The following is a 15,288-nucleotide window of genomic DNA, read 5'->3' on the forward strand; positions in this document are numbered from 1 at the left end:
CCGTGTCTCTGAATCCCCTGGCTGCTGTGATGCTGTGTCTCTGCCTCCCCTGGCTGCTGTGTGCCGTGTCTCTGCCTCCCATGGCTGCTGTGTGCCATGTCTCTGCCTCCCCTGGCTGCTGTGTGCTGTGCCTCTGCCTCCCCTGGCTGCTGTGTGCCGTGTCTCTGCCTCCCATGGCTGCTGTGTGCTGTGTCTCTGCCTCCCCTATCAGCTGTGTGCTGTGTCTCTGCCTCCCCTGGCTGCAGTGTCTCTGCCTCCCCTGGCTGCTGTGTGCCATGTTTCTGCCTCCCCATGCTGCTGTGTGCCGGACCTCTGCTTCCCCTGGATGTTGTGTGCCGTGCCTCTGCCTCCTCTGGCTGCTGTGTGCCATGCCTCTACATCCCCTGGATGCTGTGTCTCTGCCTCCTCTGACTGCTGTCTGCTGTGTCTCTGCCTCCCCTGGCTTCTGTGTCTCTGCCTCCTCTGTCTGCTGACTTCTGTGTCTCTGCCTCCCCTGGCTGCTGTGTGCCATGTCTCTGCCTCCCCTGGCTGCTGTGTCTCTGCCTCCCCTGGCTGATGTGTACTGTGTCTCTGAGTCCCCTGGCTGCTGTGTCTCTGCCTCCCCTGGCTGCTGTGTGCTGTGTCTCTGCCTCCCATGGCTGCTGTGTGCCGTGCCTCTGCCACCCTTGGCTGCAGTGTGTCATGCCTCTACCTCCCCTGGATGCTGTGTCTCTGCCTCCCCTGGCTGCTGTGTACTGTGTCTCTGCCTCCCCTGGCTGCTGTGTCTCTGCCTCCCCTGGCAACTGTGTGCCATGCCTCTGCCTCCCCTGGATGCTGTCTGCCGAGCCTCTGCCTCCCCTGGCTGCTCTGTGCCATGTCTCTGCCTCCCCTGACTGCTGTTTGCCGTGTCTCTGCCTCCGCTGGCTGCTGTCTGCTGTGCCTCTGCCTCCTCTGGCTGCTCTGTGCCGTGCCTCTGCCTCCCCTGGCAGCTGTCTGCAGTGTATCAGCCACCCCAGGCTTCTGTGAGGGGTGTCTCCGCCTCCCCTGGCTGCTGTGTGCCATGCATCTGCCTCCCCTGGCTGCTCTGTGCCAAGTCTCTGCCTCCCTGGCTGCTGTGTGCCGTGTCTCTGCCTCCCCTGGTTGCTGTGTACCGGGTCTCTGCCTCCCCAGGCTGCTGTATTCTGCCTCCCCTGGCTGCTGTGTGCAGTGTCTCTGCCTCCCCTGGCTGCTGTGTGCCGTATCTCTGCCTCCACTTGCTGCTGTGTGCCGTGGCTCTGCCTCCCCTGGCTGCTGTGTGCCATATCTCTGCCTCGCCTGGCTGCTGTGTGCTGTGTCTCTGCCTCCCCAGGCTGCTGTGTGCTGTGTCTCTGCCTTCCCTGGCTGCTGTGTGCCATGTCTCTGCCTCCCGGCTGCTGTCTATTGTCTCTCTGCCTCCCCTTGCTGCTGTGTGAAGTGTCTCTGCCTCCCCTGGCTGCTGTGTGCCGTGCATCTACCTCCCCTGGCTGCTGTGTGCCATGTCTCTGCCTCCCCTGGCAGCTGTGTGCCATGTCTCTGCATCCCCTGGCTGCTTTGTTCTGTGTCTCTGCCTCCCCTGGCTGCTATGTAGTGTGTCTCTGCCTCCCTTGGCTGCTGTTTCTCTGCTTCCCCTGACAGCTGTGTCTCTGCCTCCCCTGGCTGCTGTGCACTCCTGTGTGCCACGCTCTGTAAATGCACTGCTGTGTGTCACGCTCTGTAACTGCACTGCTGTGTGTTACACTCTGTAAATTCAATCCTGTGTATCACACTCTGTAAATGCACTGCTGTGTGATACACTCTGTAAATGCACTGCTGTGTGTCACACTCTGTAAATGCACTGCTGTGTGTCACGCACTGTAAATGCACTCCTGTGTGTCACACTCTGTAAATGCACTGCTGTGTGTCACACTCTGTAAATGCACTGCTGTGTGTCACACTCTGTAAATGCACTGCTGTGTGATACACTCTGTAAATGCACTGCTGTGTGTCACACTCTGTAAATGTACTGCTAATTGTCACACTCTGTAAATGCACTGCTGTGTGTCACGCTCTGTAAATGCACTCCTGTGTGTCACGCTCTGTAAATGCACTGTTGTGTGTCACACTCTGTAAATGCACTGCTGTGTGATACACTCTGTAAATGCACTCCTGTGTTTCACACTCTGTAAATACACTGCTGTGTGTCACACTCTGTAAATGCACTCCTGTGTGTCACACTCTGTAAATTCCCTCCTGCGTGTTACGCTCTGTAAATGCACTCCTGTGTGTCACACTCTGTAAATTCCCTCCTGTGTGGTACGCACTGTAAATGCACTGCTGTGTGTCACACTCTATAAATGCACTCCTGTGTGTGGGACACTATATTTATGGGGTACTCCTGTGTTTGATGCATTGTATATATGCCTACCGCTAATCTCCTTCTTGCCCCAGCTGCTGTCTACCCTTACCGCCTCCCTACCCCGAGCACTGCCTGCCCCTTACCTCCAGTACTGCCCCAGCTGCTGTCTACCATTACACCCTCCTTACCCTTCAGCACTGCCAGCCTCTAACCTTTTCCTTGCCCCCTGTACTGACCCAGCCACCTACAGTTTCACCCTCCCTACCAGGCCCTAACTTCCTCTTTGCCCTCAGTACTGCCCAAGTTGCTTTCTATCCTCGCCCCCTTCCTACCCCCAGCACTGCCTGCCCCTAACCACCTCCTTGCCCATAGTACTGCCTCAGCTGCTATCTACACTTGCCCCCTCTCTACCCTCAGTACTGTTTGCCCCAGCCCTCTCCTTGCACCCCAATACTGTGGCAGCTGTTATCTATCCTTGCCCCCCAGCACTGTTGTGATTGCTGTCTGCACTTACCCCCTCCCTAGCCCCAGCACTGCCTGGCCTTACTCCCCTCTACCCCATCTTCTCCCTCCCTGCCTTTCTTCCCCTCTACCCCAACTGCTACCTGCCCACCAGCATTGTCCCAGCTGCTGCCTGCTTTCACCCCACCATAATATGTGATGGGACCCAGGAACGGTGGAGTAGGATTCCAATTATACAAAGCGAAGGGTCCCTGGGACCCTCAAATTTTTCCACTTTTCGCAATCACTGAAACCCCAACTATACTGTACGATACATGTCGCTAACACGCCGTCTTATATACGGACCGGCTGAACTGACCCTGCCATGGGAAGTTAGTAAATGTTTCATGAGAGAGGAGTAAAATCCAAAAGCACTAAGCAACAGCAACCAATCAGAAATGAGCTTCTGTCTGCCTAGTGAAAGATGATGATGGTGTCTGGGTGGCTTTGAACCCGGCTGAGTGAGTTTCTCAGTCATCCCGCAGTCTGGCTTCATAAATGGACACATAACTATTTACTGCAGGTGCCGCTCAGGAACAGCATTACAGCCTGGCTACTATACAGCCTGAGTTCCAGGCCAAGCATTTATCCTATGTGCAGGATATACAGCAATCTCAAGGCCAAAACCAGCAATAAGAGGATAATATTTACCACTCCAAACATCTTCAACATTGGCGTTGGGGTTCTGCTTGTTCTGAGGACAACCAGGCATATTAACTCCACCGTTTGGGAAGAAATCCAAGTGACCAATAACCTGACTCATTCCAAGTCCTGAAAGACACATATTTATGTTAAGTCACTGTTTCCCAAACTTTCCTCAATCATTAGAGTACCAACATTTTTTTTACGGCACCCCTAGGTCAAGATTTCTTATTAATATTTTTTAAAGAAACAAAAATCAATGAAATATAAAAATGTGCTTATTTGTAATTCTTAGGGTCAGTTATGTGGTGGGGACAGGGATGTGCTGACCTGTCACCCTTAGGGTCAGTTATGTGGTGAGGACAGGGATGTGCTGACCTGTCACCCTTAGGGTCAGTTATGTGGTGAGTACAGGGATGTGCTGACCTGTCACCCTTAGGGTCAGTTATGTGGTGAGGACAGGGATGTGCTGACCTGTCATCCTTAGGGTCAGTTATGTGGTGAGGACAGGGATGTGCTGACCTGTCACCCTTAGGGTCAGTTATGTGGTGAGTACAGGGATGTGCTGACATGTCATCCTTAGGGTCAGTTATGTGGTGTGGGACAGGGATGTGCTGACCTGTCATCCTTAGGGTCAGTTATGTGGTGGGGACAGGGATGTGCTGACCGGTCATCCTTAGGGTCAGATATGTGGTGGGGACAGGGATGTGCTGACCTGTCATCCTTAGGGTCAGTTATGTGGTGGGGACAGGGATGTGCTGACCTATCATCCTTAGGGTCATATATGTGGTGGGGACAGTGATGTGCTGACCTGTCATCCTTAGGGTCAGTTATGTGGTGGGGGACAGGGATGTGCTGACCTGTCATCCATAGGGTCAGTTATGTGGTGGGACAGGAATATGCTGGCCTGTTACCCTTAGGGTCAGTTATGTGGTGAGGACAGGGATGTGCTGACCAGTCTTCTTTAGGGTCAGTAATGTAGTGAGGACAGGGATGTGCTGACCTGTCATCTTTAGGGTCAGTTATGTGGTGAGGACAGGGATGTGCTGACTGGTCATCCTTAGGGTCAGTTATGTGGTGGGGACAGGGATGTGCTGACCTGTCATCCTTAGGGTCAGTTATGTGGTGGGGACAGGGATGTGCTGACATGTCATCCTTAGGGTCAGTTATGTGGTGGGGAACAGGGATGTGCTGACCTGTCATCCTTAGGGTCAGTTATGTGGTGGGGACAGGGATGTGCTGACCGGTCATCCTTAGGGTCAGATATGTGGTGGGGACAGGGATGTGCTGACCTGTCATCCTTAGGGTCAGTTATGTGGTGGGGACAGGGATGTGCTGACCTATCATCCTTAGGGTCATATATGTGGTGGGGACAGTGATGTGCTGACCTGTCATCCTTAGGGTCAGTTATGTGGTGAGGACAGGGATGTGCTTACCTCATCCTTAGGGGCAGATATGCGTTGGTTTTCAGTGATGTGCTGACCTGTCACCCTTAGGGTCATATATATGGTGGGGACAGGGATGTGCTGACCTGTCATCCTTATGGTCAGTTATGAGGTGGGGACAGGGATGTGCTGACCTGTCATCCTTAGGGTCAAGTTATGTGGTGGGGACAGGGATGTGCTGACCTGTCATCCTTAGGGTCAGTTATTTGGTGAGGACAGGGATGTGCTGACCTGTCATCCTTAGGGTCAGTTATGTGGGGAGGACAAGGATGTGCTGACCTGTCATCCTTATGGTCAAGTTATGTGGTGGGGACAGGGATGTGCTGACCTGTCATCCTTAGGGTCAGTTATGTGGTGAGGACGGGGATGTGCTGACCTGTCATCCTTAGGGTCAGTTATGTGGGGAGGACAGGGATGTGCTGATCTGTCATTCTTAGGGTCAGTTATGTGGTGGGGACAGGGATGTGCTGACCTGTCACCCTTAGGGTCAGTTATGTGGAGAGGACTGGGATGTGCTGACTTGTCAGCCTTAGGGTCAGTTATGTAGTGGGGACACGGATGTGCTGACCGGTCATCCTTAGGGTCAGTTATGTGGTGGGGACAGGGATGTGCTGACCTGTCATTCTTAGGGTCAGTTATTTGGTGGGGACAGGGATGTGCTGATCTGTTATCCTTAGGGTCAGTTATGTGGTGGGGACAGGGATGTGCTGACCTGTCACCCTTAGGGTCAGTTATGTGGTGAGGACAGGGATGTGCTGACCTGTCATCCTTAGGGCCATTTATATGGTGGGGACAGGGATGTGCTGACCTCATCCTTAGGGTCAGTTATATATTGGTGGTCAGGAATGTGCTGACCTGTCACCTTTAGGGTCATTTATGTGGTGGTGGACAGGGATGTGCTCACCTCATTCTTAGGGTCAGATATGTGATGATGGACAGGGATGTGCTGACCTATCACTCTTAGGGTCAGTTATGTGGTAGAGAGGGATGTGCTGACTTGATCCTTAGGCTCAGTTATGTGGTGAGGACAGGGATGTGCTGACCTGTCATCGTTTGGGTCAGTTATGTGGTGTGGACAGGGATGTGCTGACCTGTCATCCTTAGGCTCAGCTATGTGGTCGGGGACAGGTATGTGCTGACCTGTCACCCTCAGGATCAGTTACAGTATGTGTTGGTGGTCAGGGATGTGCTGAACTGTCATCCTTAGGCTCAGTTATGTGGTGAGGACAGGGAAGTGCTGACCTGTCACCCTTAGGGTCAGTTATGTGGTGAGGACAGGTTTGTGCTGACCTGTTACCCTTAGGTTCAGTTATGTGCTGGTGGACAGGGATGTGCTGACCTGTCATCCTTAGGGTCAGTTATGTGGTGGTTGACAGGGATGTGCTTACCTCATCCTTAGGGTCAGATATGCGTTGGTGGTCAGGGATGTGCTGACCTGTCACCCTTAGGGTCATATATGTGGTGGGGACAGGGATGTGCTGACCTGTCATCCTTAGGCTCAGTTATGTGGTGGGGACAGGGATGTGCTGACCGGTCATCCTTAGGGTCAGTTATGTGGTGAGGACAGGGATGTGCTTACCTCATCCTTAGGGGCAGATATGCATTGGTTTTCAGGGATGTGCTGACCTGTCACCCTTAGGGTCATATATGTGGTGGGGACAGGGATGTTCTGACCTGTCATCCTTAGGGTCAGTTATGTGGTGGGGACAGAGAAGTGCTAACCTCATCCTTAGGGTCAGTTCTGTGTTGGTGGTCAGGGATGTGATGACCTGTCCCCTTAAGGTCAGTTTTGTGGTGGGAACTGGAATGTGCTGACCCGTCACCCTTAGGGTCAGTTTTGTGGTGGGGACAGGGATGTTCTGACCTATTACCCTTAGGGTCAGGTATGTGTTGGGGACAGGGATGTGATGACCTGTCACCCTTAGGCGAAGTTTACTAAAAATCAAGATAGGTCAAGATGACCATCTCAGGAGAGTTTAGGCATGATTTTCAACTCGCAAATGGACTAAAGGCAAAGTCAGGTGAGTTAGAGAGAGATTCTCTCTTCTCAGTGAGATAGCAAACTCGAATCTTATCCCCATCGGGTAAACTCGGAAGTACTTTTCACCTAAAAGATACAGCTCGCAAAAATTTACCAGGAATCGAGATGACAAGTTCGGGTGAGATGCCTGCAAACTCTCTGCCAAATTGACGTTTTAAACACTCACCTCCAGAGCTGCGAGTTTGACTGAAACATACACAAAACATTGTTTTTTGTGTATGTTTCTTTCTGTGAAGTGTTAAAACAGGGTTAATTTTTTCTTAAAAATTACATGAGGTCCCCCTCAAAAGACTAACCAGCCCTGGACTTGTCAGCCAGTCCTGGTTCTTAAAATTACAAGGAAAAAAATTTGTAGGGTTCCACTGTAATTTGAGAACTAGCACCAGGCAGCATGGACAGAGCTGGTTTTAAATATAGGGTGAAACAATTTTGCGTGAGGTTCCACCTATATTTAAAACCATCTCTGTACCCTTTCTAGCGGGGGCTGATGCAACAGCCAGGGGAGCCCTTTCACCGGGTCCCCCAGCCACAGCATCAACCCTGACCACTAGTCAGTCCAGGCCAGGGATCCCTGGGGAGTTGGGGACCCCCCAATAAAGGGATCCCCCTCTCCAGGGTACCCCTTGCATAGATTAATTGCCCGGTAATATCTCCACCACACCTGGGTGGTGGGTGGCGGGTTGATAGTGTATGTAGTATTTAAGAATTAGAATTAACAACATTGTATTTACAGTGGAACTACAGGTCCCAGCAAGCCTTCCCCGCATGCTGGTACTTGGAGAACCCAAAGGGGCACTACTACTGCATGACTTAATGTATATAAGTGTACTACTGCATGGCAAATGTGTATAAGGGGTACTACTGTGTGGCATAACCTGAATGGGCTCTGTGTGGGGGAAAATTTATGTGTTTTTTTATACCTCTGGTGGGCCCTTCTAAGACCTTGCTATGTGGTCCCCAAAGTTTTAGTTACGCACTTGCATGTTAACACAGTGGGCTGACTAATATATATGGACACTTTAAAAAGGACTAACTCTGGATTTAATGAACTTGTGTGAGTCATAAAGTTTGCTCAGACTGAGTTTAAAAGGATACTTTTGTTGCTTTTACACAGGATTTTGTCAGTCTGCCAATTTCCACTGGAGCCAGCCCCAACACTTAAGGAATTTCAGTGTCGCCATTTTTAGGGATTGTGTGACAGTGTGTGTCCCTGATGAAGTTCAAACCTAGGCAAAATCCTAATCTTGGTCAAACTGCACCACCCTGTAAAATTTGATGGAGCTAGGTCCAAAACTCTGGCCATGCATAAAAGACAAACAGACAGACATGCTTTCTTGCTAATTATATAGATAAATACATATGATAAAACCTACAATATTTAATGCACTTCCCTATAATATATACTTTTATAAAGGTTACAGTAGATAAGCACAGAAGGTCACAGCATCAGACAATTGTCATACACTAAAGAGCTACAAAAAACCAACCTAGGTCAGGAAGTACAGGACCGGCATCTGTGTGGATCACATCAACGAGATTAGCATCTGACAGATCCAGCCTGACTTCTGGATCTGTGTTCTGGAAATATGGTTCTGCTGGGTCCAGGCCTGATGAGAGAGAACCAAAAAGAAGAATCAACCAACAGGACAAATACAATGGTATTGTTCTGCCAATGTAACAAACCTGGTATATGTGCTGCAGGGTGGACTAAACAGGTGTAGGTGCTACAGGAGGAAATAAACAGGTATATGCACTGCAGGGTGGACTAAACAGGTGTATGCACTGCAGGGGGAACTGTGCATAGGGGAAACAAACCTCAATCTACTGGTGCAACTAAACATGTATTATTCTGCAGGTATAACTGATCAGGTGTATCATTCTGTAGGTGTAACTAATCAGGTGTATCATTCTGTAGGTGTAACTAATCAGGTGTATCATTCTGTAGGTGTAACTAATCAGGTGTATCATTCTGTAGGTGTAACTAATCAGGTGTATCATTCTGTAAGTGTAACTAATCATGTGTATCATTCTGTAGGTGTAACTAATCATGTGTATCATTCTGTAGGTGTAACTAATCATTTGTATCACTCTGTAGGTGTAACTAATCTGGTGTATCATTCTGCAGGTGTGACTAATCAGGTGTATCATTCTGCAGGTGTAACTAATCAGGTGTATCATTCTGTAGGTGTAACTAATCATGTGTATCATTCGGGAGGTGTAACTAATCAGGTGTATCATTCTGTAGGTGTAACTAATCAGGTGTATCATTCTGTAGGTGTATCTAACCAGGTGTATCATTCTGCAGGTGTGACTAATCAGGTGTATCATTCTGTCATTCTGTAGGTGTAACTAATCAGGTGTATCATTCTGTAGGTGTGACTAATCAGGTGTATCATTCTGTAGGTGTAACTAATCAGGTGTATCATTCTGTAGGTGTAACTAATCAGGTGTATCATTCTGTAGGTGTGACTAATCAGGTGTATCATTCTGTAGGTGTAACTAATCAGGTGTATCATTCTGTAGGTGTGACTAATCAGGTGTATCATTCTGTAGGTGTAACTAATCAGGTGTATCACTCTGTAGATGTAACTAATCAGGTGTATCATTCTGTAGGTGTAACTAATCATGTGTATCATTCTGGAGGTGTAACTAACCAGGTGTATCATTCTGGAGGTGTAACTAACCAGGTGTATCATTCTGTAGGTGTAACTAACCAGGTGTATCATTCTGTAGGTGTATCTAACCAGGTGTATCATTCTAGAAGTATAACTAATCAGGTGTATCATTCTGTAGGTGTATCTAACCAGGTGTATCATGTGTGACTAAATAGACTTGCAGGTGTATCTAATAGCTAATACATTGGTGTATTATTGTACAATTGTAACTAGCTGTGAGTGGCTCAGTTTTATGTTCAAACAATGCTCCTCTTCCCCCTCATGGCATCTTCCTACTTTTCTGCCACCGTGTTTGGTTCTTTTTCCCATTAATTAAATTCTCCTGTTGAGCAGCTCATTTTTCTAAGGACTTAATTGGTCACCTCTAGTTTCTTTTCTAAGATCTGATTGGTTATTCCCTGCCTAGAGTTCATTGGTAGTTTCAGCTCAAACCAAGTTCTTTCCAGTCATCCAATTCCAAATACCCCATTGGCTCTTTCCAGCTCTACAACACATCTCAGTGGCCGGTTATTTCCTTTTCATTCTCCACAACCCTTCCCCACATCCCATTAACTATTTCTAGTTTTTACCCCACACCTCATTGGCTACTGTCATTTATTCTCCACACCTCATTGGCTACTGTCAGTTATTCCCCACACCTCATTGGCTACTGTCAGTTATTCCCCACACCTCATTGGCTACTGTCAGTTATTTCCCACACCTCATTGTCTATCCATTGTTCTTCTGTAGATCTCATTATGTTTTTCACCACTGTAATTTCTTTTTTCCATCTTTACTATAAATTATAACCCCTGCCTGGTCACCTGTGATCCGAGCAATGCCCTTCATCCTCTTTCCAGCCTCTCCAGCAGTGTGCGCCCCCAAGCTGTGGCCAATCACGTGAACATTGGCAGGAGAATAGGCAAAGTCTTGCTGGTAACAAAGACATTATAACAAGAGGAAATAATGTAGGGAAAACATAGAGCAAGAGGTCATAATAAGAAACTGGATACAGGGACAAAACAAAGGATTCCTTTACACAAACTTAGAACAGCCTCAGAAGTATTCATTAATAATAAAACATCATACACAAAGCCCAAAATGAGTCACAACATAAAACCAGCAAAATAAATTTACATACAGTAGGTGGAGGAGAATATGGGCAGAGAGAGAACTTGCTATATGCAGAGTAGGAGGAGAATATGGGCGGAGAGAGAACTTGCTATATGCAGAGTAGGAGGAGAATATGGGCGGAGAGAGAACTTGCTATATGCAGAGTAGGAGGAGAATATGGGCGGAGAGAGAACTTGCTATATGCAGAGTAGGAGGAGAATATGGGCGGAGAGAGAACTTGCTATATGCAGAGTAGGAGCAGAATATGGGCAGAGAGAGAACTTGCTACATGCAAAGGAGGAGGAGAAAATGGGTGGAGAGAGAACTTGCTATATGCAGAGGAGGAGGAGAATATGGGTGGAGAGAGAACTTGCTATATGCAGAGTAGGAGCAGAATATGGGCGGAGGGAGAACTTTGCTACATGCAGAGTTGGAGCAGAATATGAGAAGAGAGAGAACTTGCTATATGCAGAGTAGGAGCAGAATATGGGCGGAGGGAGAACTTGCTACATGCAGAGTAGGAGCAGAATATGGGCGGAGGGAGAACTAGCTACATGCAGAGTAGAAGCAGAATATGGGTGGAGGGAGAACTTGCTATATGCAGAGTAGGAGGAGAATATGGGTGGAGAGATAACTTGCTACATGCAGAGTAGGAGCAGAATATGGGCGGAGAGAGAACTTGCTACATGCAGAGTTGGAGGAGAGTATGGGCGGAGAGAGAACTTGCTACATGCAGAGTAGGAGCAGAATATGGGTGGAGAGAGAACTTGCTAAATGCAGAGGAGGAGGAGAATATGGGTGGAGAGAGAACTTGCTATATGCAGAGTAGGAGCAGAATATGGGTGGAGAGAAAACTTGCTATATGCAGAGTACGAGCAGAATATGGGCGGAGAGAGAACTTGCTACATGCAGAGTAGGAGCAGAATATTGGTGGAGAGAGAACTTGCTATATGCAGAGGAGGAGGAGAATATGGGTGGAGAGAGAACTTGCTATATGCAGAGTAGGAGCAGAATATGGGTGGAGAGAGAACTTGCTATATGCAAAGTAGGATCAGAATATGGGCGGAGAGAATACTTGCTATATGCAGAGTACGAGCAGAATATGGGCAGAGAGAGAACTTGCTATATGCAGAGCAGGAGCAGAATATGGGTGGAGAGAGAACTTGCTATATGCAGAGTAGGAGCAGAATATGGGCGGAGAGAAAACTTGCTATATGCAGAGCAGGAGCAGAATATGGGTGGAGAGAGAACTTGCTATATGCAGAGTAGGAGCAGAATATGGGCGGAGAGAGAACTTGCTATATGCAGAGTAGGAGCAGAATATGGGTGGAGAGAGAACTTGCTACATGCAGAGGAGGAGAAGAATATGGGCGGAGAGAGAACTTGCTATATGCAGAGTAGGAGGAGAATATGGGTGGAGAGAGAACTTGCTATATGCAGAGTAGGAGCAGAATATGGGCGGAGAGAGAACTTGCTACATGCAGAGTAGAAGGAGAATATGGGCGGAGAGAGAACTTGCTATATGCAGAGTAGGAGCAGAAATTGGGCAGAGAGAGAACTTGCTACATGCAGAGGAGGTGGAGAATATGGGTGGAGAGAGAACCTGCTATATGTAGAGTAGGAGGAGAATATGGGTGGAGAGAGAACTTGCTATATGCACAGTAGGAACAGAATAAGGGTGGAGAGAGAACTTGCTACATGCAGAGGAGGAGGAGAATATGGGTGGAGAGAGAACCTGCTATATGCAGAGTAGGAGAAGAATATGGGTGGAGAGAGAACTTGCTATATGCAGAGTAGGAGGAGAATATGGGTGGAGAGAGAACTTGCTATATGCAGAGTAGGAGGAGAATATGGGCGGAGAGAGAACTTGCTGTATGTTGAGAAGGAGGAGTATATTGGTGGAGAGAGAACTTGCTACATGCAGAGGAGGAGGAGAATATGGGCGGAGAGAGAACTTGCTATATGCAGAGTAGGAGCAGAATATGGGTGGAGAGAGAACTTGCTATATGCAGAGTAGGAGCAGAATATGAATGGAGAGAGAACTTGCTGCATGCAAAGGCGGAGGAGAATATGGGTGGAGAGAGAACTTGCTATATGCAGAGAAGGAGCAGAATATGGGCGGAGAGAGAACTTGCTATATGCAGAGTAGGAGCAGAATATGGGCGGAGAGAGAACTTGCTATATGCAGAGTAGGAGCAGAATATGGGCGGAGAGAAAACTTGCTATATGCAGAGTAGGAGCAGAATATGGGTGGAGAGAGAACTTGCTATATGCAGAGTAGGAGAAGAATATGGGTGGAGAGAGAACTTGCTATATGCAGAGTAGGAGCAGAATATGGGTGGAGAGAGAACTTGCTACATGCAGAGGAGGAGAAGAATATGGGCGGAGAGAGAATTTGCTATATGCAGAGTAGGAGGAGAATATGGGTGGAGAGAGAACTTGCTATAAGCAGAGTAGGAGCAGAATATGGGCAGAGAGAGAACTTGCTACATGCAGAGTAGGAGGAGAATATGGGCGGAGAGAGAACTTGCTATATGCAGAGTAGGAGAGGAATATGGGCGGAGAGAGAACTTGCTACATGCAGAGGAGGTGGAGAATATGGGTGGAGAGAGAACCTGCTATATGCAGAGTAGGAGCAGAATATGGGCGGAGAGAGAACTTGCTATATGCAGAGTAGGAGGAGAATATGGGTGGAGAGAGAACTTGCTATATGCAGAGTAGGAGGAGAATATGGGCGGAGAGAGAACTTGCTGTATGTTGAGAAGGAGGAGAATATTGGTGGAGAGAGAACTTGCTACATGCAGAGGAGGAGGAGAATATGGGCGGAGAGAGAACTTGCTATATGCAGAGTAGGAGCAGAATATGGGTTGAGAGAGAACTTGCTATATGCAGAGTAGGAGCAGAATATGGATGGAGAGAGAACTTGCTACATGCAAAGGCGGAAAAGAATATGGGTGGAGAGAGAACTTGCTATATGCAGAGTAGGAGCAGAATATGGGCAGAGAGAGAACTTGCTATATGCAGAGTAGGAGCAGAATATGGGCGGAGAGAGAACTTGCTATATGCAGAGTAGGAGGAGAATATGGGTGGAGAGAGAACTTGCTATATGCAGAGGAGGAGAAGAATATGGGCGGAGAGAGAACTTGCTATATGCAGAGTAGGAGCAGAATATGGGTGGAGAGAGAACTTGCTACATGCAGAGGAGGAGAAGAATATGGGCGGAGAGAGAATTTGCTATATGCAGAGTAGGAGGAGAATATGGGTGGAGAGAGAACTTGCTATAAGCAGAGTAGGAGCAGAATATGGGCAGAGAGAGAACTTGCTACATGCAGAGTAGGAGGAGAATATGGGCGGAGAGAGAACTTGCTATATGCAGAGTAGGAGAGGAATATGGGCGGAGAGAGAACTTGCTACATGCAGAGGAGGTGGAGAATATGGGTGGAGAGAGAACCTGCTATATGCAGAGTAGGAGCAGAATATGGGCGGAGAGAGAACTTGCTATATGCAGAGTAGGAGGAGAATATGGGTGGAGAGAGAACTTGCTATATGCAGAGTAGGAGGAGAATATGGGCGGAGAGAGAACTTGCTGTATGTTGAGAAGGAGGAGAATATTGGTGGAGAGAGAACTTGCTACATGCAGAGGAGGAGGAGAATATGGGCGGAGAGAGAACTTGCTATATCCAGAGTAGGAGCAGAATATGGGTTGAGAGAGAACTTGCTATATGCAGAGTAGGAGCAGAATATGGATGGAGAGAGAACTTGCTACATGCAAAGGCGAAGGAGAATATGGGCGGAGAGAGAACTTGCTATATGCAGAGTAGGAGCAGAATATGGGCAGAGAGAGAACTTGCTATATGCAGAGTAGGAGCAGAATATGGGCGGAGACAGAACTTGCTATATGCAGAGTAGGAGGAGAATATGGGCAGAGAGAGAACTTGCTACACGCAGAGTAGGAGGAGAATATGGGCAGAGAGAGAACATGCTATATGCAGAGTAGGAGCAGAATATGGGCGGAGAGAGAACTTGCTATATGCAAAGTAGGAGCAGAATATGGGCGGAGAGAGAACTTGCTACATGCAGAGTAGGAGGAGAATATGGGTGGAGAGAGAACTTGCTATATGCAGAGTAGGAGCAGAATATGGCTGAGAGAGAACTTGCTATATGCAGAGTAGGAGGAGAATATGGGCAGAGAGAGAACTTGCTACATGCAGAGTAGGAGGAGAATATGGGCAGAGAGAGAACATGCTATATGCAGAGTAGGAGCAGAATATGGGCAGAGAGAGAACTTGCTACATGCAGAGGAGGAGGAGAATATGGGTGGAGAGAGAACTTGCTATATGCAGAGTAGGAGCAGAATATGGGTGGAGAGAGAACTTGCTACATGCAGAGTAGGAGGAGAAAATGGTTGGAGAGAGAACTTGCTATATGCAGAGTAGGAGCAGAATATGGGTGAAGAGAGAACTTGCTGTATGCAGAGTAGGAGCAGAATATGGGCGGAGAGAGAACTTGCTATATGCAGAGTAGGAGGAGAATATCGGTGGAGAGAGAACTTGCTATATG

At 48.2% G+C, this 15,288-nt stretch overlaps 1 protein-coding gene across 1 annotated transcript in view; it reads right to left on the reverse strand.

Moving 5' to 3' along the window:
- LOC148430841 (pancreatic triacylglycerol lipase-like) overlaps nucleotides 1-15,288 on the reverse strand; it is a 168,975-nt gene that overhangs the window by 77,537 nt on the left and 76,150 nt on the right. Inside the window, exons 8-10 of the mRNA XM_088466432.1 lie at nucleotides 10,440-10,548; nucleotides 8,449-8,568; nucleotides 3,485-3,604 (exon numbers count right to left, since the gene is read on the reverse strand). Coding sequence (XP_088322558.1) covers nucleotides 3,485-3,604; nucleotides 8,449-8,568; nucleotides 10,440-10,548 — 349 coding nt within the window. The remainder of the gene's footprint in view (nucleotides 1-3,484; nucleotides 3,605-8,448; nucleotides 8,569-10,439; nucleotides 10,549-15,288) is intronic.

This window comes from Taudactylus pleione, unplaced genomic scaffold (genome assembly GCF_031769625.1).
Source record: "Taudactylus pleione unplaced genomic scaffold, aTauple2 ptg003137l, whole genome shotgun sequence".
Classification (NCBI taxonomy): Eukaryota; Metazoa; Chordata; class Amphibia; order Anura; family Myobatrachidae; genus Taudactylus; species Taudactylus pleione.